Genomic DNA, 26,835 nt, shown 5'->3' with positions numbered 1-26,835 from the left:
TTGGGAGGGGCCGGCAAGGGGGAGAGCAGCAGGCGAACCGCGAAGAGCCTCCCCGCGCGGGCGAGTGAGGCATCATGATCCTTGCGGGCTACCGTCCCGGAAGTGGACTCGAAAGGAAGAAAGTAGCAGGGTTGGTGGGGATAAATAGATTTCCGGAGGTTTTAAGGGCGGATTCACAGAACTTTTTGTGGCGTGTGTTGTCCAGCGCGGACTCAGAGGTTTTAGTGACTTCACCTGAAGGAGTTAGCTTCTCTGCTGAGCCCGACCTGTCTGTGGTGGGGCAGAATGTGGCTCTAGTTGCGTGAGCCTCGGGGCTTCTGGTAAAAGAAAACGCCTGAGAAAGCTGGTCTGCGCTCTTCTTCGGTGGCCACCTTAGCGAAGAGCTGATGCCTTAGTGGCTTATCATGGCCCAGCGGGCAGTGTGGCTCATAAGCCACGAACCGGGAAGTCCACTTTGTGGCACCGTCAGATTCTCCAGGTAAACGCAAATCTAAATCCTCAGGCGTGATGGATCGGACAGATGAATGGTGTAGCGTAGTTTTGTGATGCTGTGTATCCCTGGTCCGACACCTGGACAAGTTACTTAACATTTGTTTCATCTGTTAAGTGGAGATTGTAATAATACTGCCTCATAGTGTTGTGAGAATTAAATGAGTTGATGCCTGGCACATTTTAAGTATTATGTATTTTCTTATATTAATGTTACTGTATCGTAACTCCACCTACGTAAGATTGATGTAGAGATGACGAAAGGAAAGGAAACTTCCTGAGCAATAAACATGTTTCACATTTTTCTACTTTAATAAAAATCATTCAAGGACATTTTAACTCATTTTTATGGAAAGTTCTTGCTGAGCAGTATCAGGCTGTTACTTTCAGCTTATAATTATTTTTCATTCCCAGAAATTCTCAGATAGTTTACTTTAAAGTTCCTAATTGTTGAAGAAAATTGAAAAAGTACAAAAAATTAAACTGAATTCACTTTTTTAAAATGGTGTGAGCTGATCTGGTTCCACTTTTAGAATTTGCCGCGTTTTATCAAACTAGCTCTGTGAAGAGAATATACAGTAACTCACTGTAAAATATGGGTGGCAATTGAGTGATCTGTTTCACCTTTTGTTCTCAGTGGTGGACAGTTCTTTCTTGCAAACATTCATTCTTCCCTGAGAAAAGCTCTATAGTGAAGTAGCTAGTTCTGAATCCAGATTGAGGCTGACAAAGATGAGTGTAATTTTAAGGAAAAGTGGTAGGCAATGTGGATATGAAAAATTCCCTCTTTCCTACCTTAACAATTTTTGTTACTGAAGGCATCCAGCCTTGGAGTTTACCATTTTCTCTGGGATACCTGGCTTACATTTGTTGTTCTTCTTGTTGTACCTCAGGAGGTTAATAATCTTCAATATGGTTCATCAGCCTTATTGGTCCATCCATCCTAGGTACTCCTGCTTTACTTATATATTCCCTTTGGTATCTTTATCCTTTTGTTTGTGTGTTTGTGTATGTATTTTTCAAATTATACAATTAAGTGTGCTATAGTGTGCTATATGTCATTCCCTTTTCTTACGCTTGTCAGATTTCTCAGCACTATTTTTAGGAAACATCCAGTTTACTTTGTGTTCATCTAGGGCAGCACTGTCCAGTAGAATTTTCTTCAGTGATGGAAATGGGAGATGTTCTAAATCTATACTGTCTAATATTGCAGCTACTGGCCACATGTAGCTGTTGAGTTTTTGAAATGTGGTTATTGTAACTGAGGAACTCAGTTTTTAATTGTGTTTCATTTTAAGTTTAAATAGCCATGTATGGCTAGCAGCTACTATACTGGATAGTGCAGATCTAGGCCATTGAATCTACTTGCTCTGTAGTACTCCATGGTTTACATCTGTCACATTTTACATCTCCCCTTCCCCTGGTGATGATCTCCCAGATTGCCCCCGACTCAGCTATCAAAACGGTGCTGCAGTAGATAACCTCAGACAGTTACATGGGGGCATATCTATACTGATTTTGACTAAATATTACCAATAATTAGCTCCTCAGAATTCTTTGACCAGTCTAGACTCTCATCAGCAGTATCTATTCTTTCCTAACACTTACTCCACTATTTGCCAGTACTGGTGTAAAGAATACCTTACTTTCATTTGCATTTCTCTGTGTAGCAATGGCCTTTGGGTTTCCTCTTATGTGAATTGCCTGTATATATCAGTTGTCTGTTTTTTTCTGCAAGAGTTGCTGGTTTTTTCCTGTTAACTTGTAGGAGTTCATTGCGTGATCTTGATATTAGTCCTATGTCATTTTTAGCTATTATAGATATTTTATCTTAACTTATTGTTATTGTCAATTAACTTTTCATTACCCTCGGTTAAACAGAAATCCCTAGTTTTGTTGCAGTCAAAGTAGTTAGCCCTTTGGGGGAATTTGTTGAAGTCTTTTCCTACCTTTATTTCCCGAAGATATCTTACTACATTATTTCCTCTTGACTTTATCATTTTCTCTATTATATTTAGGCCTTTAATCCGTCTGTAGTCCATCTCTGGATGTGGTGTTAAGTAGTATTCTCATTTTGTTTTTCTCTATGCTGTGGGGCAGTTTTCCTGACATCATCTTCCAAACAGTATGTATTTTTTTCATTGATTTCTGGGCCTGTTGATAGTAGTTTATTATGTCTCCCATATAAACATTGGTCTGTCTCAGTTCTATTACTTTGTTCTTTGCCAGTACCATAGTGTATTTATATCTGTGGCTTTGTAGCTTATTTTAATATTTCGTAGAGGTAAGATTTTTGTACTGTGTACAATAATAAGTTTCTTGAAGAAGTTGTGCTTGTTTTCAGAGTTCTTTCCCACTGTGCTCAGAATATTTCAAAAGAAAAATTCTTTTTGTTTGGGTGGACTTTTCAACATCTCTATGAAGGCAGCAACTTGGGTTCAGATAATTCATCTGCCACTTATTTAATCCTGTATCATTGAACGAATTAGTTAGGTTTTATTTTTTTTTCTGTTTTCTGACCTCCTGGGGCCAGAGTTAGAGCTAAACAGATATGCACTGGCCTTTTATCCACATATTTGCCAAAGGGTGATGGCCATCACTTAAGATTTAAGAATGCAAATGATCTTTCCTATATCTAGCTACTTTTTCCCCACAACAGAACTTGATTTAGATTCTGGTTTAGAGATTTGCTGTCTGGATAGATAGTAACAGTACCAGCTTAAGTCTAGCTTAGGTTGGTATTGTTCCCTATAGTTGCAGGGCCATTTAAAGTTCAAGTCCTGTTTTAGAAAAGGCCTAGAATAACTCTGAAATGACAGGTTGAGTCATCCGGCAAAGTATTTATTGAACATATATTGAGACATTCTGTAATAAGATCCCAGACAAACTTATTTTTGCAATTTCAATCATGAAATTCTTACACTTAAGAGAACTTGAATTATCCTCTAGAGGATAATAGTCTGGGCTAGAGTTCAGTCCAGAGTTTTTAACTATCCTTATCCAAAGACTAAGAGGAAGAAGTGGCATTCACCTGCTAGGCCATTACTGGAGGGCTAGCTAATTCTTCCCTTTCCTCAATCAAGAAAATGCATCAGAATGTAAATGAGTGAGGTTCACTAATACATGGATAACTTTGAATACATTCTTATTTTTCTTTTTTAGAATTATTAGTAGTATTAGTGAATTAGTAGAAAAACATTATTTGGCTAGGTCTGTTCTTGATTCTTGATGAGAATTGCTTATATGTTCTTTAGCCACTCCCTTATTTTACAAATAAGAAGACAGACTTAGGGAAGTTAGGCAATTTACACAGAAGTTAATAGCAAATAAATGACTTTGTTGTGGACTTTGGAGTGGAGAGATAAGGAATTGGGAAAGTACTTTTTTTAATTAAGAAGATGTGATCTAACATTTTTGTAAATTTCTGTTTCCCCAAAAAAAGGATGAATTAGTAACTTACTGTTCAGGATAGAGCATGCAAACCATAAAAGATTATTCATTTTATTCTTTTTGTTACCTCATAGTATCTTCCAGGGCCATAGGGATAAACCACTATTACTAAGATGCTCTTACATGTTTTTGTAGGGGTTGGCAAGAAGACTCAGGGTACCAAGTGTACTCAGGATACTAGTGAATCCACAATGTGGAGGATTAAATTGAACCACTTTTTTCCATCATACTCTACTAAGATGGAATCAGAAAAAAAAGTCCTGTGGTGGGGTGGGAGAAATTTATGAAGAGGGTCAAAAGGTATACTCTTTCAGTTATAAAATAAATAAGTCATAGGGATGTAATATACAGCATGGTGACTATAGTTGAATTATACTGTATTGCATATTTGGAAGTTGCTAAGACAGGAAGTCTTTTTTTTTTAATTTATTTAATTTATTTATTTTTGGCTGTGTTGGGTCTTCGTTGCTGCGCGCACTTCATTGCGGCTACTCTTCATTGCGGTGCACGGGCTTCTCGTTGTGGTGGCTTCCCTTGTTGTGGAGCACGGGCTGTAAGCGCGCGGGCTTCAGTAGTTGTGGTGCGTAGGCTCAGTAGTTCTGGCTCCCGGGCTCTAGAGCGCAGGCTCAGGAGTTCTGGCACACGGGCTTAGTTGCTCTGCGGCATGTGGGATCTTCCCAGACCGGGTTCAAATCTGTGTCCCCTGTATTAGCAGGCAGGTTCTTAACCACTGCACCACCAAGGAAGCCCCAACAGGAAGTCTTAAAAGTTTTCATCACAAAAAAAATAAAATTTTGTAACTATGTAAGGTGATAGATGTTAACTAGACTTACTGTGGTGATCATTTTGCAGTGTATACAAATATCAAATCATTATGTTACATACCTGAAACTATTGGGTTGGCCAAAAAGTTCCTTAGGTTTTTAAGTAAAAATAAAAGACACATTTTTCATTTTCACCAAGAACTTTATTGAACAAGGTATTCACTGTTTTGTTCCACTACCTTCTGCCATTTTTCAAGCAGCTTCATAATTCCATCTTCCCAAAACTTTTTATCTTTTTGAGCAAAGAACTGTTCCAGGAGCCTTTTACAGTCTTCCAGGGAATTTAAATTTTTTCCATTAAGAGAATTTTGTAAAGACGGAAATAAATGGAAATCCTGGAAATGTCTGGTGAATACGGCGGATGAATCGGAACTTCCCAGCCAAGCTATAACAGTTTTTTCCTGGTCATCAAAGAAACACGCGGTCTTGCGTTATCCTGATGGAAGATTATGCGTTTTCTGTTGACTAATTCTGGATGCTTTTTGTGGAGTGCTGCTTTCAGTTGGTCTAATTGGGAACAGTACTTGTTGGATTTAATTGTTTGGTTTTCCAGAAGGAGCTCATAATAGAGGACTCCCTTCCAGTCCCACTATATATAACATCACCTTCTTTGCATGAAGACCGGCCTTTGGTGTGGTTGGTGGTGGTTCATTTCAGTTGCCCCACGATCTCTTCCATTCCACACTATTGTACAGTATCAACTTTTCATCACCCATCACAATTTGTTTCAAATACAGAACGTTTTTGATATGTTTCAGTAGAGAATCGCATGCGGAAATACGGTCAAGAAGGTTTGTTTCACTTAAATTACGTGGAACCCAAATACCAAAGCGATTAACATTACCAAGCTGGTACAAATGATGTTCAAGACTTGATTTGGATATTTTGAGTATGTCGGCTGTCTCCAGTGTGCTATAACATTGACTGTTCTCCGTTAATGTCTCGATTTGATTGCTATCCACTTCAACTGGTCTACCCAATGGTGGAGCATCGTCCAGCAGGAAATCTCTAGCATGAAACTTTGCAAACCATTTTTGACACGTTCTATCAGTCACAGCACCTTCTCCATACACTGCACAAATCTTGTTTTTTGCGTTTTAATTGTGTTTTTACCTTTCTTGAAATAATAAAGCATAATATGCTAAAAATGTTGCTTTTTCTTTCTTTTTCAATATTAAAATGGCCACACAGAAATTCTCCAATTTTGATTTTTTTTTTAAATGAACACTGAAGTTAAAGACAACTAAGCACTACTAGAGCCACCTTATGGAAAAAAACAAATGAACTTTTTGACCAACCTAATGATATAATGTTATATCTAAATTATACCTCAATTAGAAAGTGGGGATGGGAGGAGAGGGAGGAAGGGGAAAGGAAAGACAAGACAAGAAAATCTTCTTTGCAGCCTTATCTGTAACAACAAAAGAAGTGATGTTTCTACCAATGGGGGTGCAGATAGATTGCAGGTCCTTAACCCAATGGAATACTGTGCAGCTGTAGCTTTACGTGACCTAACTTGGAAAGTGTAAAAAGTAAGTTTCACTGCAAAATGTATCATTCTGTTTTTTTAAAATGACAGTGTGTTTATGTTTATGCTTTAAAAGCATTGAAAACCCTCTAGAAGGATGAAACAGTAAACCCTTGGCAGTGGTTACTCCTGGAGGTAGGATTGAGTGGGGAGAAAGATGTTCCTTGTGATTAAAAAACAAAGGAAAGGAGGAAATAAAATAAATTTTTTTTAAAAAGATAAGAAAGAAAAAAAAGTCCTTATAGATGCCTAAAATGTATACAGGTATACACACCTTGCTTAAGTGCGAATCTGAGCGGCCAAAGACTAGGATTTTGAATTAGAACCAGGTACTCTATTCTACCTATTGAAAAAATTAACTAAATTGAATTTTTTTAGATAATAGATAATGATACTTTATCATTTGAGATATATCAAGTACACAACAGGTAATTGTTTTAGTAAGAATTTAACATGTAATATAATATTTTTTTGGTTGTGGTTTTTGTTTGTTGGTGTGTGTATTTGTTATTGTGTGTTTTGTTGTTATTAGTGTTTGCCTTATGTTTTGTGTTTGTTTTTAGGTTTTGAACTTGCAGTTTTATTTTACTTGCAGGAATTAATTATGGTTTTGTTTCCATCAATACAGACGGTATCCAACTGTTGAAAAAAGAGCCAAAGTCTTCAATGGAGCAAGTTATGTGCCTGTTCCTGAAGATGGTCCCTTCCTTAAAGCACTGCTTTTCGAACTGAGATTGTTGCGTGATGATAAGGACTTTTCGGAGAGTCGTGATAGCTGTTCACACATCAATAAAACATCCATTTATGCACTCCCGATAGGAGGTGAAGAACTCTGGCCAGTTGTTGCTTTCATGAAGAATGGCATGATATATGCTTGTGTTCCACTGGTTGAACAAACTTTATCCCCTCGTCCACCATTAATTAGCATTAGTGGAATTTCACAAGGCTTTGAACTTCTTTTTGGGGTACAGGGTTTTCTTTACTCAGGTCAAAAAAATGACAGTGAGCTAAATACAAAATTGAGCCAGTTGCCTGACTTGCTTCTACAGGCTTGTCCCTTTGGCACTTTGTTAGATGCCAACTTACAGAATTCATTGGATAGTATTAATTTTGCTTCTGTTACTCATCCACAAAAACAGCCGACCTGGAAAGCTGGAACATACAAAGGAAAACCACAGGTTTCTATTTCTATCACTGAAAAGGTAAAATCCATGCAATATGATAAACAGGATATAGCAGATACATGGCAAGTCATTGGAGTTGTCACTTGCAAGGTGAGATTTTCTCTGGTACTTGTTTTATCATAGCATTTAACATTTATGGAGAAAAGTAAAATTTGCCGACCTTATTTTACATCAGAATGTGACATTCTTGATTCTTATAAACAGTCATTAAATGTTATGTTCACGTGAAATTTTATAATGTTATCTTTTTGCATTTCTTACTAATTATACTGGCTATATGCATTTGACCCTTGAACAATACAGATTTGAACTGCGTGGGTCTACTTCTACGTGGCTTTTTTTCACTAAATACATACTGCATTCGGTACTATAGTATCTGCAGTTGGCTGAATCTACAGTTGGCTAAATCCACAGATGCGGAACCTCGGACACAGAGTGCTGACTGTAAAGTTTATACATGGATTTTGACTGAACAGAGGGTCAGTGCCCCTAACCCTCGCATTGTTCAAGAGTCGACTGCATTGCTGTGTAATGAATTGACCTGTTACCACAACCAATAAACATTTATTATACTCGTAGTTTCTGTAGGTCAGGACTTCAAGAGCAACTTAGCTGGGAACTTCTAGTGTGGAAGTCTGTCACAGTCAAGAATTCAGCTGGGGCTATAGTCACCTGAAGGTATGACTGGAGCTGGAAGTTCTACTTGCAAGGTGACTCAGTCACATGGCTGGCAAGTTGGTGCTGATTATTGGTAGGAGACCTCAGTTTCTTTCCATGTGGACTTCTCAACAGGCTGCTTAAGAATATTCTCACAACTTGGTGACTGCCTTCCCTTTGATCAAATGATCATACAGACAGCCAGCCACATGAGGCACAAGTGAAAGCTGTTCTTTTTATTACCTAGGCTGAAAGGTCACATAGTATCACTTCTGCCACTTTCTGTTCATCAGAAGCAGGTCACTTTGTCTGGTCCACGTTCAAGGGGAGTGGGATGAGGCTCCATCTTTTGAAAAGAGTAGGGTCAGAGAATTTGTGAAAATATTTTAAAGTCACCATACCTACTTTCCATTTTTCCTAGAGGGGTGAAATTGACAAATCTCTGACTTAATATCTGAAGCCATTTTCAAGGGCTCACGTTTTATTTAAACAAGTCACTAGGTTAATATAGGGTTCTGTGGTTTAAGGTTAGGTAATAGGAAAAAGCAATGAAAATAACAATACAGTTAGCAGTGATCAGTGCCACATTCAATAATGATCAAAAATAGAGCCCCTCCAAGAGAATGTCTACAAGTACATATTAATATTCTCAGGTGTCTGTTTTTCTGTTATCTTCCTTTATTTTCTGCACTTATTAATATAAACTTTTTATATATCATATCAATGTTGAGTAGTTAAGTGCAAATCCAATAGATAAAAGTAGATTTCAAGAACAGAGAATGAGAAGAGTCCTGGCAGACAAATTGGGTCTTTTTTTTTCCTTTTTAACCTTAAAGTGACCTAAAAATTTATGTGCCTGTTTTAAACTCACTTCTATTACGATCAAAAATACATTCCAGGGCTTCCTTGGTGACACAGTGGTTGAGAGTCCGCCTGCCGATGCAGGGGACACGGGTTCGTGCCCCGATCCGGGAAGATCCCACATGCCGCGGAGCGGCTGGGCCCGTGAGCCATGGCCGCTGAGCCTGCGCATCCAGAGCCTGTGCTCCGCAACGGGAGAGGCCACAACAGTGAGAGGCCTGCGTACCGAAAAAAGAAAAAAATACATTCCAGTTATTAATTTTAATAGAAATAATTATCATAAATGTCTCCAAAATTAAGGTGTTTACAGATTATGTCATGCATACCTCTTAAAGCAGTTGAATCTACGTTTCTTGTAAGTTCTGTAAAATACAAGTAGGAAAATTCACTGTCTCTGTTTTTCATTCTGTAGTAATGAACAGGGAATATGTTATATATAATTTAATACTAATTAATATTATGCTATTTAAATATCTCAGCTCATTGATAGGCTGACCCTAGTTTATTGCTTCTGGGAATTTTAGATTGGCTCCTATTCTTGGTCTAATACAAATGATCATTATGGGAAACTTTCATCTTTAAAAAACTTTTTTCTAAAAATAAAAATAGTGAGGGTATACTGAAACTCATGAACTAAATGTTTCTTTAGGGTTGTATGTAAATAGTATAACTGTTAGCCAAACCATTTTTAAAGTATTTAAAGGAGTTTTATTATGAAGCCTATTGTAAATGGAAATAATTATCTTCATTTTATCTCAATCCTAGTAGGAAACCTGGTGAACCAAAAGCCAGTGGACTGAAGTTCTAATCCTCATTCCACCACTAATTTCTCTGTCTCTTTGGAAGACTTACACAATTTTTTCAATCTTTTCTCTTTTTTTTTTTTTTTTTTTGCGGTACACGGGCCTCTCACTGTTGTGGCCTCTCCCGTTGCGGAGCACAGGCTCCGGACGCGCAGGCTCAGCGGCCATGGCTCATGGGCCTAGCCACTCCACGGCATGTGGGATCTTCCCAGACCGGGGCACGAACCCCTGTCCCCTGCATCAGCAGGCGGACTCTCAACCACTGCGCCACCAGGGAAGCCCTCTTTTCTCATTTTTAAAATTAGATAAGGACCTAGGTTGCTTCTGTTTGTATAATTCCTAATTAAAAGTCCAGATCTACATATGCCAGATTGGTTTAAAAGGTAGTATACAGATTTCTTCTAGAATGGATGTCCTCATCCCGTAGTGAATGGCTAGTGCTCTGGTATTTCAGATGCCTAGACAGCAGATAATTTCTTGGTTATTTCCATAATGGTTGCTGTTTCTCTGATTCCTTTAATTATGTTAGAGTGTTAGAGGATAATAAGTATAAACCGAATATTTTAAAATGTTGATACTATTTGCTACTAATATTTGTTCATATATTATCTCCATAAATATCTGCCAAAAAATAAAACTTTTTTCTTTAATTCTTGCTATCCACATATAGAGAGTGAAGTAGCAGATGATTTTAAGTTGAAAATACTAAAATGTTCTTAAGTTTCATAGTAGTTATTTGGCATTTTTATTATCAAATGGGATTGACGTTATTCTAACTATCACTGAAAGACCTTTATAAGTCACTAATTATACATGGTACTGTTCATAATGCCTGCCTGCTCTCTAAATGCTTGCATTATACAGCAGATATATTCATGAATTCACACATATGTCAAGTGGTAGATAAAAATATAAAACATTTCCTATTAAAATTGCGAACCAAAGGTACGGTTCATAATTATAAAAAGATATCCATTCAGCAAACATTATTGGAGTATCTCTGGCTGCGTTGGGTCTTTGTTGCTGCACATGGGCTTTCTCTTGTTGCAGAGGGCGGGACCTACTCTTCGTTGCGGTGCGTGGGCTTCTCCTCACGGTGGCTTCTGTTGTTGTGGAGCACGAGCTCTAGGCGTGCGGGCTTCAGTAGTTGTGGCACGCGGGCTTCAGTAGTCATGGCTTGTGGGCTTCAGTAGTTGTGTCTCACGAGCTCTAGAGTGCAGGCTCAGTAGTTGTGCCACACGGGCTTAGTTGCTCCGCGGCATGTGGGACCTTCCCAGACCAGGGCTCGAACTCATGTCCCCTGCATTGGCAGGCGGATTCTTAACCACTTCACCACAAGGGAAGTCCCTGGAGTATCTCTTATACTTAGCAATGTACTGGGCACTAGAGATACAAAGAAAAATATAATAATTCTTGCTTTCAAAAACTTAAAGCTTAAAGAAGGAAACAAACAGGGGCACAGACATTTGATCTCACCTCTAGAGAGCGGGCAGTTAATGCATAATGCAGACTATGTATATGATAGTGGAACTAGCTGCTTGCACTTGGAGCTAAGCATTATACCTACTGAGTTCCACCAACTCTTAAAATATTGTACAAGTCTAGCCAAACAAAAGTTATCAGTAAGCCTTATATGCCTCAATTGGACAGTTGTAATTGAGTGCTTTAATAGAGGTAAATGTCAAGTTTGAGTTATAAAGGAAGAGCCTGACCGCCCACCGCCTCCCGCCCCCGGCCCCCAGCACACACCCAAGTAAGGTATATCAATCTGGCTGGGTGAGAAAAAGAGCCGCTACAGATTTATGGGAGTAAAGGTGTTTAGTATAGGAATGAGGGCTTACTCACGGATAAGAGGAGCTGGGAGAATGTCTCTGATCCTCTGACAGTCCCCAATGTGTCTCCAGCATTACTTGCAGGGTAGAAAATGATTAAAGAGGTAGATGGGAACCAAACAGCAAAAGGCTTTAAAAGTAATACAAAACTGAGGGGGAACTTTTGAGAGGATTTGACATGGATACAATATAATTAGAATTATGTTTTATTAAGATAGCTCAAGATAGCTCTAGCATTGATGAAGGATGGATTGATTAGGGGAAAGTGAGTCTAGATACACTTAGAGGGCTATGACAGAAATTGTAAGGGCCTGTACCAGTGTAACAGGAATGAAGAAAAGTTGCTTTTTAAGGGTTTTAAATGTAAGCAGAGGGCTCTAGGAAGGCTCTCCTGGTCTCTGGCTTGGGTGTCTGAGAGCATGATAGAATCATTAACCAGAACACAGAAAGCAATGAGAATAATACCTTGAGAGAAAAGTGAATTAAGTTGTGGAAAGTGACTCAGATAAATTAAGAAAGGCCTCATTCAAAAGATGTATGCTTCAAAGATCTTGGTAATATCTGTTTGTTTGTGTTGCAGTGTGATTTAGAAGGAAGTATGCCAAATGTTACCATCAGCTTGAGTCTCCCCACCAATGGATCTCCACTTCAGGATATTCTGGTTCATCCTTGTGTGACATCTCTCGACTCTGCCATTCTGACTTCTAGTAGCATTGATGCAGCAGATGATTCTGCATTTAGTGGGCCTTACAAATTTCCACTCACTCCACCTTTAGAGTCATTCAACTTATGCTACTACACTTCTCAGGTAAACAACCTTGGAGAAGTTGGGACTTTGCTAATCTTCATATTTATGAATTCTGTTGTAAGCAAATCATCCATACTTTTGGTCCAAACAAGAACTTTTCATGAGTTATTTACCAGAAGATTCAGATTGTTTCGCTTCAATCAGTTATTGATGACCCATTAAACTACTGCTGATTTGGGAGGGTTGGGGAGTCAAGCTACAAGCAGGGCAGCAGAAACTGTGGGTGGGTGTCAGTGATCAGTATGTCTAGTGCACGTTCTGTGTTGCAGGTTATAGAGACCTGGAAGGGAATCTGAACAAGCAGGAGTAGGAAAAAGAATGTATCACACACCTCTGTAAGGCACCTTTCTCACCTCTGGAAATAGAAAGAGATGCAAGAATCCCTGACCTTAGAAGGAATGTAGCTTCATCATCTATTATCAAAATAACTTGGAGTAACCCATTAGTCATTAAAGTCATATCTGTATATAATGACTATATTACTGCAAGGCTTTTTTCTCCATCACCACTGATATTTTAGACCCATTAACCTGAGAATTATATAAAAATGTGTTTATGTTTGTTTCCAGGTCCCTGTGCCACCAATTTTGGGTTTTTATCAAGTAAAAGAGGAAGAAGTACAACTAAAAATAACAGTTAATTTAAAACTTCATGAAAGTGTGAAAAATAGTTTTGAATTCTGTGAAGCTCGAATACCTTTTTACAACAGGTAGGAATAAAGTAACATAATGCCATGATCTCTGCCTTCTTTAGTACATTCCCACTGCCCTATAATAAATTGTCTTGGTTTTTACCTTATTTTTAAGATCTAAAAATTTTATGTTATTCAAATGTATGCTGATTCTTAACCAAAACATTGTCATAAAAATAATCTCTTTATTTTTAAATATCGTCATTTTTCTGGTTAAACTACTTGCTAGTAAATTATAAACTTCAGCCAGTGTAGCTTCTTCAGGGTTTATTTTACTACTGGCTTTATTTCTAACAATTTTCTGTACTCAACATACAGATCAAGCCCAACTAGAAAACCTGGTGAATTAATATCATAAGATTACTTCCTTATCAGTTCTACTTTTAAGTTTGTCCTACAGAATAGTTCTTTTCAAAGGATACATAAATATATAGTAAAATCACAGTTTTAATGTTACGTCAATCTATGTGCCTGTATTAATACATTCTGCATGACTTTGTAGTTATCTTTAGAATTAATAATGAAATGTATAGCATCACCAAAAAAACGTTTATAGTGTTTCTGTGTTTTCTGAGATATAATATTCATTATTTATTCTACTCTATTCTGCAAACTTGAATACAGATCTGCTTTTATGTTGTCCTTGTATTAAGTAACAGTAGCAAGATTTGACTTAAATCTCTTTAAACTGTTATATCTATGATTATTTTTTTCTTTCCATTTTGTCCATTTCTTTTTTAAAGAGGTCCAGTCACACATGTGGAATACAAAGTTAGTTTTGGCCAGCTTGAAGTATTTCGAGAGAAAAGCTTATTGATCTGGAATATTGGTAAACTAGGTTTTGTTTATTTTTTTTTCATTCATTTGCTGTAGAATCTATTTAATTTATAATAGTTGATTGATGTATTTCTGTTTTTAGGACAGAAGTTCCCAAAATCAATGGAAATTAGTCTTTCTGGAACTGTAACTTTTGGAGCCAAGAGCCATGAAAAGCAGCCATTTGACCAGATTTGCATTGGAGGCACAGCGTATTTAAAGGTAAATATATTTATATGGCTCACTACATTAGAAACCTTTCCTTTTGTTCCAAATTGCATATAATTGATTTTTAATGTTTCCTAACATTTTTTTGTTTTTGGAGTTCTGTTCTTTTTGTCTAAGTCCTCTGTTAGATTTTAGTAAGATTCTTTTTGTTTAGTAATCACTTTCTATTTCACTTAATACTTTAAAATTTTTAAGGTGAAAGAATTATGTAAAACCTAAATACCTCAACTTAACCTAGTTCTACACAGCTCTTAGATATCACATTTGAGATTTGTATAAAAAGAATGTAAGATGTAGTCTTTGCCCTCTAGGGATTTTTCAATGATGCATGTCAGTAACTGATCAGGACTGACTGCTTTTGGTCTTTCAAAAAAAAGACTGAGCACTTCCAACCAAAGTGATCAAGGAAAGCTTTGTAGTAGAGATGGAGTTTAGGCAAAACTCTGAGGCTCAGATAAGCATCGATATGAAGCCTTGAATATTAACTCTCATTTGTATAGGTGAAGAAATGACTTAATCACAGGAATGAAGGACAACAAGGCATGTTTAGGAACCAGTGCTAGAAACAGTAGTCACACAGAAGTCTGAATAAGTGATTTAGGTCTGGATTGTAGAGAATTTGAATCTGGCTTTCATTGCTTTGTTAGAAAATGTTATACTTTCTTTGAGTACGGGAGTGGTCCTCCAGAAAGCGATACTTTATGAGGATCAATCTGAAATGGATGTGAGGAAGGTGAGTGAAGAAAAAAACTAGAGACAAAGAAACTATTTTTTAGCTATATTAGTATTCCATCTGAAAGGTAGTAAGTTAATAATGCTGAACTAGTGTAGTGTCACAGAAAGAGAAAGGAAGGGAGAAAAAGGAATAGAGCTGTGATAAAGGTATAGCCTTTAATCTCAGTAATTAAGTAGAAAGATAAGAAATAGTTTTAAGTCAAAGATGATGTCATTAAAAAATTGTGACTTAGACCAGACTTGAAGCTCCAGGAGGGCAAAGACTGTGTGAATCTCATTCATTCATTGTTTTATTCCCAACATCTAGTTCAGTACCTAGCGCATAAATATTTGATGAATGGATGTACATACTTAGAAGAAAGTTCTGTATCTTAGAAGAAATGTGGAGAAATTTGGGAGGGAGTGGGCTTCATATCACATATGTTGCTGGTAATAGCAATTTACCCCAGTATAGGTGTCCAGTAGGTGGCTTAAAACCCAAAGCTTGATTCTCAAGAGAAAGCTCAACTGTTCTTAGGATCTAGGATTTATCCATGGAGAAGAAATAGTTGAGGCAGTAGAAATGAATAAGGTCAGAAAAAGATAAGAGAAAATAGGAGGAAGGTTCAAAAGAATCAGTGAGGGAAAGTGAAAATGCGATCAGAAAGGTAGCAGGAAAACCTAAATAGAATAGTATCAAAGAAATCAAAGAGAGATTGAAATCTATATGTAAAAGCAACTAGGGGAAATGGTAGTGAAGTCAGAAGTACACTAGTGATATTCATTTCTTCTGTATTGGCTTCAACTATGTCCATGAGCTTTGTTTCAATGATTATTATAGAAATTCCCTCTTCCAGATGTTTTTCAGAAAAAAAAGTGAGATGTTACTATACTATATGTTTTTCAAAGGTAGGGATTATGACTCTTTTATTCATTTTCATCACCTAACCAGTTATAGCCGCATCAAAAGCGTGTAGTACGTATTTGTGTTCAATGAATAGATTTATTTTTATAATATCTAGTTGTGTGGAAATCAACCTTGTCATAACTTCCAGCATCCAGAATTATACCAAACAAGCAAGCAAAAGCCCTTTACTATTAGATAATTTGAGTTGCAATAGGGAAGAAATTGCTGAGAAGATCTGAAAATTACATCTATGCCTGTGATCAGTTAGTTTGGCAATCAAAAGGAGAAAGATAGGAAAAGAGAGAAATTTGCAGGGAAGGGAGAAGGAAGAAAAAAAGTATAGAAAAGCTATCAGGATATTGCCAAATCAAAAGCTTTTAGCAGCAAAGATGAGAATCACAGCAAAAGGAGGCAGGAGTTCTGTAAGAATAGACCTTTCATGGTTCATGTGAATATCATTGTGGCTCAGAGACAGCCCAACACTATGCCTTCAGAGAAGGTATTAATGGCCCTCTCTATTATAGCCCAATATATTAATTGGCATTTATACTGATATCACCACATTATCAATTAAATCCAGGAACTTACATTCATTCATTACATTCATTACATTTTAGAAAGGTTAGTTATGTAAAAGTTAAATTTTAGTTTTCTGAAAAATTAAGCAGAGCGTTTCATTCCCTCCAAACACCAGATAAACTGGTGTTTCTGTTTTAGTAATTATTTTATTGTGTTCTGCTAAAAGGTGTATAAAAGAATTATGATCTGAAATCTATCACAGCCACATAGCCTTAGAGATAGGAGAGAACATACAGAACACCAAACACCATAGGGGAAGGAGCACCATCTTTTGTAGTCAGGCAGGTCTGAGTTCAAATGCCAGCTCTACTACTTACCTACTGGGACGCTAAGTGTTTCCATCTCTGAACCTCAGTTCCCTCATGTGTAAAATAGGGATACCTTGCAGTGCAGATTAGAGTTTATATTAGTGAAGGGCCTGGTATGTGTTAAGCACTTCATAATGGCAGCCTTACAAAGAAACGACCCTAATGCAGAAGGGAAAGGTGAGTATATATGTGTGAACATGTGCACTCGCACGCAAACACACACAGTATTATTTGTGATTTTTATTTTGTGAACTCTGTGAAATAAATTCCTAAACTTGTGTCAAGGGAAAAAAATGTGACCATCATTTTTACCAAATAATCACCTTAATTTGGTACATTTCTCTTCTTGTTCTAGCTTCATTTTAGGATCTTAGATTACACACTCACTGGGTGTTATGCGGATCAGCATTCAGTTCAAGTTTTTGCATCAGGAAAACCAAAAATAAGTACATGTAAGTTGTACAGATTCAAACTAACTTAAGGTAACTAAAGTGGTGTTACGTTATTATTAACTAAGATAAAATTAAAATATGACAGAAAAAGATCAGAGAATAATACCAATTTATAAAAATTCTGGCCTAATCCATCCTGTGTAACAGTTTATGTACATTGCCCTCTGCCTTCTCCTATTTGTAAAGTGGTCTGGATGAGCAAGGATTGACATAGAGGTGGGCTCTAGTCTAAAGTTGGATTTGCTTTGCTCTGCTTATAATTTACTTCTGGGCAAGTTAGTGAACTTCTTATTTAGTTTCCTCATATATAAAACGGAATTAGTAGTAGTATTTACCTCAGGGTTGTTAGGAGGTTTAAATAAAATCATATCAACCATGCACTTAGCATTAATGCTTAGCATGTGGGATGGATTCAATAAATGTTAAGTATGATTATTACTTAAAATTTTAAATATTTTTAGCAAATGTTGTAGTCAATGAGCATTATTTAGTACTCTGTTTTACCAAAAGGAGGGTAAGAGAAATGTGTGTGTGTGTGTGTATACACACACACACACACATATAGTACAAATGGAAATATAGGGAGGGGAAACAGAGCAATTTGTAGATGAATTCAAAATTATTTAATTCAGATCAAATATAGATATGTGGCATAGAACAAAAAGTAGCTAGAATGAGGTAGAGTTAGATAAACGTAAGCAGCAACATTTTTGCCTCATATATTAAGGGGAATAAAGCTATTTAGGTAAGTATTTCTTAAACTAAGGGTTAGGGTCCCTAGGAAGGATAAGACAAGACTTTGTACTTGAAAGTTTCTAAAGAATTACAGAACTCAGAACTACTGAATTCTAAGGAATTACCTGTGAATGGCAATAATATATTCTATGTAATATAACCAGAATAAGCCATATTCTTTACCTCCATACATCCCTGTGCTTTCTCCTACATCATTTTTTCATTGCTTTTTAGAGAAATTCATGTATATGGAAGAGTCTTCATAATGCTTTTTTTTTTTTTTTTTTTTTAAATGAAGGCACAATACAGTTGTTAGTTTGGACAAACCAGCAGTTTTGTCTAAATGCAAACAGACCAGTATTTTAGGTTGTCTATGGGAAATATGTTGTCTCTTTAGATAATGTTTAAAATATTGTATCTTATTAATATTAACTAAACATATTGTAGTAATTTTCAGGGATTATAATACAGAATGGGATGTTTCAGTAATTCACCTGCTTCTTAATATATGAATGAAAGAGGTCACTTTAAATGCATAATTATGACCAATCTTTTATTTCCTTCTTCTATTAGTTTCAGAGCATAACTATCACTTCGTGCAACTATGTAAAAACCTTTATTTTGCCATCATCTTGACAATAAAATCTATATTCATAATATACAACTTAGTTCTGAAAATAGTTTAATAATGCTAATAATCTTAATTTAAATAATAATAGCTGATGTTTATTGCTTACTATGTGCCAGGCACAGTTCTGAGTATGTAATGTGTGCTAACTCATTAATCCTTACAGCACCCTATGTAAGTGTTGTTATCTCCATTTTACAGATGAGGATGTTGACGGAACAGAGAGAATAGGGTCACATAGCTAGTAAATGGCAGAACTGGACTCAAAGCCAAGCAGTCTGTCTCTAGACCCTGACCACTTAACCAGTATGCTATGTTGCCTCTCAATGTCTTAACCAATATGCTGTGTTGCCTCTCAATGTTACTAGGTTCTCAAACTGAACAAACAACAAAAAAAAGGCAATGCAGTAATACATCCTACCTCTATCCTTTTCATTATGAAGAAGGTATAAAAGGCAGAATTGGATACATAGAGATGTATGGAATAAGAACTTACACATGTCTAGCTCCAAATGAGCATTATCATCTCAGTTTTACATATCAGAAAACTTTAAAGAGGTTTTCATTTGTCCAAAGCTCTTAAAACAGAAACCTTAAATTTGATCAGAACAATAAGAAACCACTGAAGCAACCTTTTTAAAACGTTACTAGAAAGTTGGGTGTGTATTTCCATCTCTGAAACTTTGAATGCATAAAGAATAGCAAGATCAGAATCAGAACTGTAGTGAAGAGGTTACAGAAGGGTAACAATAAAACTATTTTTAATGTTTTTGTAGCTGAAGTAATGGTCTATAATAAAAAGAATTTAGGGAAGATGTGAGAAAAAAATTAGCAGATTTGGCATGAGGGATTTTGGCATGTATAAGCTAAAAGGTGGATTATTCATGTATTTAATGAAGCCATATTTTTAAAGTGGTGAAAGTTATAATAATGCCTTGATAAAAATTGAATTGAAATGGATATCTCAAAGTATTGCCTTCCTTGAAATAATTGTGTTCCACAATTTTAAATATCATGACTTTGCTTTCTCATTGAATTTTTAAGATAATATAATCTTATCATTTTTTTTTTTTAGACCGGAAACTAATTTCTTCTGACTATTACATCTGGAATTCTAAAGCTCCTGCTCCAGTAACATATGGATCATTATTACTGTAATTGTCTCATGTTTAAATGGGATTTATACAATAGTAACATAAATTAAATCACAGTCTTTTATTTTTAAGGTGTATGCATATAACCTATGAGTGAAAATCATTGATTTAATTACAAAATGCTCTTGTTCAATGTTTTTAGTCTGATCTAGTTTGAAAGAACATTTTAAAGACTAATGTATCCAATTTCATTACCCTTTGATTTTACTCAAGTATGATTTCAGAGCATAAAATGTAGTGATTCACTTTCAGCTTATTGTAGACTAGTCTTGGGTTACCCTGCCATACATGTTTCTTCCTGCCCCTGTGGCAGACCTGGCTAATCAGTCACAGTCCTCTTTCTCCACTGAGCCTTCCTGGATATGGGCTTAGGCTCCTCAGTGCAGAGCTGCAGGCAGCTACTCCCAATAGATTGTAGATGACGTGCAAGATAAAAAACTATTTGCTCTTCCAAACCTAAGTGCTAAGTGCTAGTACGATGTGTTGTTACAGAATACCAGAGACCACATTAGAAACAACTTTGTAAATCTCTTGAGAAAACAGCTGATGAAAATGAAAGAAAATTGTTTAAATAGTAACCTGTTTTTTTTTTTTTTTTTAAATAGTAACCTGTTTTTAATCAGAACTATCCTACTGACTAATAAAGAATCTGCATAATTCTATTTTGTTTATCTCTGTTCTGGAGTTACTTTTCAGGCAAGCTTATTAATCTGCCACAATAACATTTTGTTTAGTAAGCATATTAAGAGGAGTGGGATACCTTTAGAAGATGAGCATAGTGTTTTGTGATTACTGAATATCTGCAGCCAAATTTTTAAATATAAATTTAGATATAATATCGGTCTTTTCCTGTTTTATTATAATTCATTAATGAATGAATTCAGGTAAAAATCAAAAGCTATTTTATGGGTAGAGAGTATCACTTAAATCTTATTTCAGTTTCATGTAGCACATTTTCTTTAAATTTGTCACCCTTGCTTCCTTATTGGCATGCTCTGGGTTTCTTCAGGAACCATCCAGTCATACAGTCTACCTGTCTTTACAATTATTTGTCACATTCTGTTTTCAAAGTAGTTCATTGTCAAGTTGGACTTTAAATGACCATTCAAGAAAAGATGAAATCTCAAGAACCTCAAAACCTATTCCATGTCAAGTTTCTTTTTACAGAACAGAATTAGAAGAGTTATATAAAAAAAATACGCATTACAGATTAATATTCAATTAAATTATATCTTGGTTTCTTTTTTTTATGAGTCTCTTAAGGAAAAGCTTAGAAAAAGCTGCTAACTTCTTGAAAGAGAGCTATGGTAGTTTGAAAGGAGATTGCATAGAAATTTAGGATTTGAAATGTAAGTTTTTAAAATTAAGGTCAATCCTACTCATAAACTCATTTTCTGCAAGACATTATCATGGCATAATGTTCTATGTTCAAAATTATCCCAAGTAATGAAGAAAACAGAGTAACTTCCAGACCAGGACTTTAGCTTGTTATTCTAGGTTAATCATAGATAATCAGTAGTAAAAACGTTCCTTTTGAAAAAAGAAAAAAATCATTCCCTTTAAGTTTTTTGATCTCTCTTAAACTCAAGGAAAGCTTAACATTTCACTTATATTAACGGAGCCATTTGTACATCTTGATTGTATAAGTGTTTAGCAAAGTATACTAAAATAGGGAAGAGGCATTTATCTAGTGAGTAGGCTAAGATTCAGTATAATAATCCCCTAGGCAAAACTTTATAAGCAGTCGTAAAAACCAATGAATCTTTGATCTGACATTTCTAGAAACCTGAGGAAAATCTAAGGAGTACTGGAAAAGTGTAGGGACAATGGGGAACCTGATGCCATCTGTTGCCATTGCATTCTAACATAACGCTACAGAACTAAAACTAACTCATGTTTTCATCCTGTTGAGATCAGCTGGGCACACTGTGATGCTTTGATTTTGTCTAGAAACCTGTCACTTCAGGATAATTTCTGAAGACAAAGTCTGTTTCCCGTTTGGTAGGTGACCTGTTTAATGTTTTCTCTGTGTCTGGGAACTCCTTAGTGTAATTAGCGACCTTTGAACTCCACAACTAATCCTGAGCTATTTTGTATTCCTTACTCATCTTTAAGGCTGGACCTTTCTTTTCTTCAGAGTCCGCTGCCACAATTAAAGAAGAAACAGCTGCATTTCAAAGGGATTCCGATTCCAGAAGCTTAATCGTGATTGACATGTTCTTATTCTAAGCTATAAGACACTCTAAGAGTCCTTTCTTGGGTTAAAACTTCAATCATTTTCTAAAATATTATCTCGCTATGGATTTTATTCATTTTCTTTGATAACTATTCTTTGCATTTTTTAACTTGAAAGATGCTGTGTGTTTGCACTGAATATGAGCACCTACTTCCAGTTAAAGGTTTGGATGGTGTCAGACCGCTGGATGCAAAATTGCTAAATTCCCTTTAGTGCCAAAATATGATTATGAAATCTGATGTCTATCATATGGGTAATTATTCTTCAGTAGATCCAAAATGTACAAAAAGTGTTACATTTCTGAAAATGTACTCAAACTTTTTAAAGTCAGCTGTACCCTTAACAGTGTAAGACAATCCCCTTACAGTGGTGGGCATTTTTTACCTTTTACTTTTTAAATAATTGATTCAAATGTCAGGTTTGAAGTAAATAGCCTTATCAGGAATTCTTAAATTTTTTTTAAAATTTTTAATTAAGCATTAGTCTTACAAAATTAATTTTTTCACACCAACTCAATATTTTCAGTGAGTTAAAATTGTGGTTTTATATATACATTGTATGATTTAAGATATTTCAAAGCACAATTTAATACATAGAACAACTACTAGTATTTTTCTTCTAGTTTTTATTATAGTATTTCAGAATCCTTTATAGATATTCATGGACTCCTGCACCACCCCTGGGAGGAAGGTAGGTCGAGTTATCATCCAGAGTCTCTGCAGGGACCGCTGCCACAGCAGAATGGTTGTTTCTAAGACAAAGGTCAGAAAAGGGATGTTAATAAACAGTTCTCAGGTTTAAGGGACTTTTTTAGGATTACATCTTAAATTCCAACAAATCAGATTTAGGAGTTACTGAAAGTGAAATTGATCCATCCCTCATCCAAACTTTGCAATACTTTCCTGTTCTGACATCATTTAGATAGTTAGCTGTATTATCAGATTAGAAACCATTGTACCAGGCTGCTGAAAGGAAAAGGAGGCAAAAAGCTAAACATGGGATGAATTCTGAACCTTTTAACCTGGCTGAAGTACGTAGGTCCCTGTTATGCAAATACCTTCAATCCTCTGCTAAGTTCAGTGGAAATAATTTTCTTGAATGACAGGTTTATTCAGCAAGGATTCAGTTGGTGATTAATCCCCCTTTGATCTAGGGTATTTCACTTAACTACCAGTTACCTCGTTCTGACAAAGTGCAACTGAGATTAGGGAGATCACTAGAACACTACCAGGGTGTGCGTTTATTCTCTATAACCTTTTAAAGCAAGGGCCAAGAATGCAATTTATTTTCAGTATTTGAAGATGTAAAAGTCCTGTCTGCTAAGTTAGAAAGTCAATTGAATACCAAATGAAGTTTAGTTCTTATGTAATAGAACAAACATTTCTTTTTACTTTGCCTAACAATGATTTTCGAAAACATAGGCTTTGAAGAAACAAAGACTACAGTTTAAGTATATCTTCTAGTTTTGTTTCATATACTAGAGTGTATATTTATTGGCCCTGAGATAACCCAAAAATCAAAGCTACAACTTACGCTGAGAAAATGCTTCTATTTTATTCAACTGCACAGTTTCTCCCCATCCGCCTCCATTAAAAAATGTCATGGTATGTGGTAAAGAAATCCAATTTGGGAAAACATGTCGCAGTACACAATTATTCATAAGACTTGTGATTTCAAAGCTTTATTTAACTTTGTCCTTTCTTGAAAAAGAGCTTGTTTTGTTCCCATGATGAATCAAGATTTTTTTCATAAAAGTACCATTACAAAAATACTTCAAACTGATTATTTTAAGTTATCAAAATAACCATTTCGACAGTACTGTTTACTATTTTTTTCTGCCTTTTTCTCATTTAACTGGGTACCCTTCCTCCATAACTTTAAAGTTTGAAACATTCTATGAAATTTTGCACAATATTTGAAGAATAAAATTGTAAGATGTGTTTCTTGACTAGTTTTATTATTATAGACAACATTTTTTAATGCTTTGTAATTGTTCATTATTCTAGTATCAGTTTGCAAGTTATGTATTTGGATAATTTTCTTATACCTTTTTTTTGGCTCAAACTTTTTGTGATCCAATTTCTAAATTGAAACAGTGACTCAAATAAATGCATATCTAACTTATGTTTATGCCAAATGAACATCTCTAGTTTGAATTTAGTAACCAAAATGTTTCTAAATATCTTTTGATAGCAAGTTACTTAACCATGGTAAAATTGAGGATCAGAAAAAATATAAGATGGAAGGCAGGATCCCCTGGCCATGTTGCTAAGAAACTAGTATTTTTAATAATTAACTTACTCTGTGCAGTAAATTTTTAGTTAATAAAATGTTGCAATATATCTTGAAATATGCTATCAGAGAAAATATATTTATGTAAAGCATAGATGTATGTGTGTGGGTATTTATATAATGTTTTATGTTAGTGTGTACAACTTGGTGGGTTTCCCTATGAAATATTTCATTATGTCAGAGGAAGAAGAATATTTAAAGTTAAATATTCAAATGTCCTCCCTGCAAACACAATGTTAGTCAGTAGTAATGAGGAGGTGCCTAAAATGAATATTACCAAAGAACTCTTGAGGTTACTCTTATAAAATGGTTAAAACTCTTATGAGTTGAAAGCTTTTCAGCTAGCTTCTAGGTTTTTTTTCAACAACAGTTTTATGGATATGATAACATTATTGTCTGTATATAACCTGGAGCAATGCAATGCCTTATCTGTATTACTAATTTACTGCTTTGTAAGCAGATTACTTTGAGGTCCAGGTTGACTTTTCTCAGGCCCTGGCCAATCTGTGTAATTGATGGTAGTGTGGTGTTAATATATGATGCACAGCATTTACATATTGACGGATGCCCTGGGGTGGAAACCACCTGCTGAATTGTTTTTCCAGTAGGACGTGAAAATTTGTATATCTTAATACTCCATTAAACATTTAAAATCAAACTATGTTTCCTTTAAATGTCTTCTCTTTAAATGATAGTTTCTGTGAAAAAAAAAGGTTATTTAGTTAACATACTACTAATAAATAAAAATGAAAAATTATTGTTATCCCTCTTAAATTTTTTACTTTTTCTTTCAAGGGACTTTAGTGCCCTCTGCAGGTTATATAAAGAGATAACTAATGACTATATTTTTAAACCCTGTGATTTTTCCCTTTTAGAAGCAAAGCCTGGTAAGTGTGATCCATTTTACTTATATTGTTAACTTTGTTAATTTGCCAGTGATTGAAGTAAGAGTTTCTTTTCTTTGCCAGTTTTATAGTTTTGTTTAGTGTGAAGAATGTAATACCATTGAATTTTCCAAATCACTTAGCTGGCACTCTTTAAATGTTAGAACTATAGTAATACACATTCCCTCACAGAAAGCAGATTGGGAAAACATTCAGCGATTTTGAAATTTATTGAAAATGTGGAGAATAACTTGATTATTTCCCATTACATTATTAGAATATTATACATTGAAATAAAATAAGCCTTTTCCAGTATGCATCATGTAAATTTTAAAAATTACCTGAGTTTTATTTCTTAATCTTGTTGATGAGTGATGATTGTGTTCAAGCTCAAAACACGAGGCTACTTAGAATTTCTTTAAACAAAGTTAAGGTTGAACAGATAATGCTTTGGTATTATTGTTGCATAGGTCCACTAACCAGAAAGAGTATTTCTATTTGAAGAACAAAAGGCAAAGGTTTCGTATCTGAGTCACTCATTTCAAAGAACCCATACTTTCTCAATGAGTATGACAAATTTGTTTCTAAAGGATATAGGAATTCATTTTGTATATGAAACTATAGAACTGGAGCACCAGTGGCACTTCTGATTCACTTAAAGCTGCCAGGGAAACTAAATATGATGAGAACAAGAGGAATGACTGGATCAAGTTAATAGAAATAGTTCTGCAAGCCACATAATGATCCTGATCATCAACCTTGAAAAGTAAATTAGAACAAGCAAATTGCTGTTGAAAAATTCTTTCAGCGCTCTGCTGTTGCTACTCAGCTAGTCATGACTCAACCAGAGACAAGGAAAAAATGCACTCAGTTTTGCATTAACAAAGGAAACATTATTAAAGTGAATGTTTACATTCTGTTTATTGAAGTGTTCAAAGAATATTTGTTACATCTTCAAGCAACCTGCTGTTCTCCCAGCTATTACAGTGCATGAGTGATAATAAAAATGAGTCATTTGTACATTTTAGAAAAGTAAATAAATAGCATTTAACTTGTGTTTCTGAGCTATCTTACTTCAAAATATTGAGGTATTAATACTTTCTCTTTTAAAGATTATTGTCACTAGGAAAAGTATCCTATTAAAATAAAAACCTCATTCACTTGAATACACCTTTGAATTATTTTCAAATGCTTTATGTAACTTTCCTCCCAGAATCTACAATGCATAAGAAATAATCAACTGAAAATAATTTTTTAAATGAAAACAATTGTGAAATTACTTGAGTGTGTAATTGAATATATAATATGTGCATTGGAAAAATAGCTTGATAATTATGAGAGCTTTTTTGAGCTACATTTATCTTGAGCTACTTCATAAGAAAAAGTTGAGAATTAAACAAGACAGCAATTGGAAGCAGGCATACCAATCTGACATTTAAAAATTTAATAAGTATTATATGTACTGCTAAAATTGGGGGAAAGTCAATAATTAAAAATTCAGAATTTTAGCTTTCATCTGTGGAAAATGAACAATCTAAATCACTTTTATATTTTAGAAGTGTAGTGTTTAATAGGGGTTTAAATACCATATTTTACTTGGTCCCTTGCAGGTGTTACTGAATACAATTCAGTATTCTGTAATCTCTTATGGATTAAGTAATTTTTGAAGAATTGTCTTCTTAGATTCACCAAGATGACCAGTTGTCAGTCTTCTGTATTTCAGCCTAAAAATCTTTCTATCACACTTAGCAAAGATTATTAGCCTATGCTACAGG

General features: G+C 35.3%; 1 protein-coding gene across 2 annotated transcripts; it reads left to right on the top strand.

Annotated features, from left to right (window-relative positions):
* The first annotated feature begins 106 nt into the window (after positions 1–106).
* AP5M1 (adaptor related protein complex 5 subunit mu 1) lies at positions 107–26,105 on the top strand. Of its 2 annotated transcripts, XR_013825519.1 has the most exons (9): positions 107–478; positions 6,920–7,565; positions 12,209–12,436; positions 13,006–13,145; positions 13,871–13,956; positions 14,047–14,165; positions 17,035–17,131; positions 19,570–21,649; positions 21,786–26,105. XR_013825519.1 is itself a non-coding variant. In XM_079909249.1 (8 exons), exons 1-8 carry the CDS (start codon positions 405–407, stop codon positions 19,650–19,652), a joined length of 1,473 nt encoding a protein of 490 aa, XP_079765375.1. In that variant the 5' UTR covers positions 107–404; the 3' UTR covers positions 19,653–26,105. The 2 variants fall into 2 exon arrangements, 1 of the variants encoding a protein (XP_079765375.1); XM_079909249.1 differs by having other exon boundaries at positions 19,570–26,105.
* The last annotated feature ends 730 nt before the right edge of the window (positions 26,106–26,835 follow it).

The sequence above is a fragment of the Stenella coeruleoalba genome (genome assembly GCF_951394435.1).
Source record: "Stenella coeruleoalba genome assembly, chromosome: 2".
Classification (NCBI taxonomy): Eukaryota; Metazoa; Chordata; class Mammalia; order Artiodactyla; family Delphinidae; genus Stenella; species Stenella coeruleoalba.
This window is presented reverse-complemented; position numbering and strand designations above follow the sequence as displayed.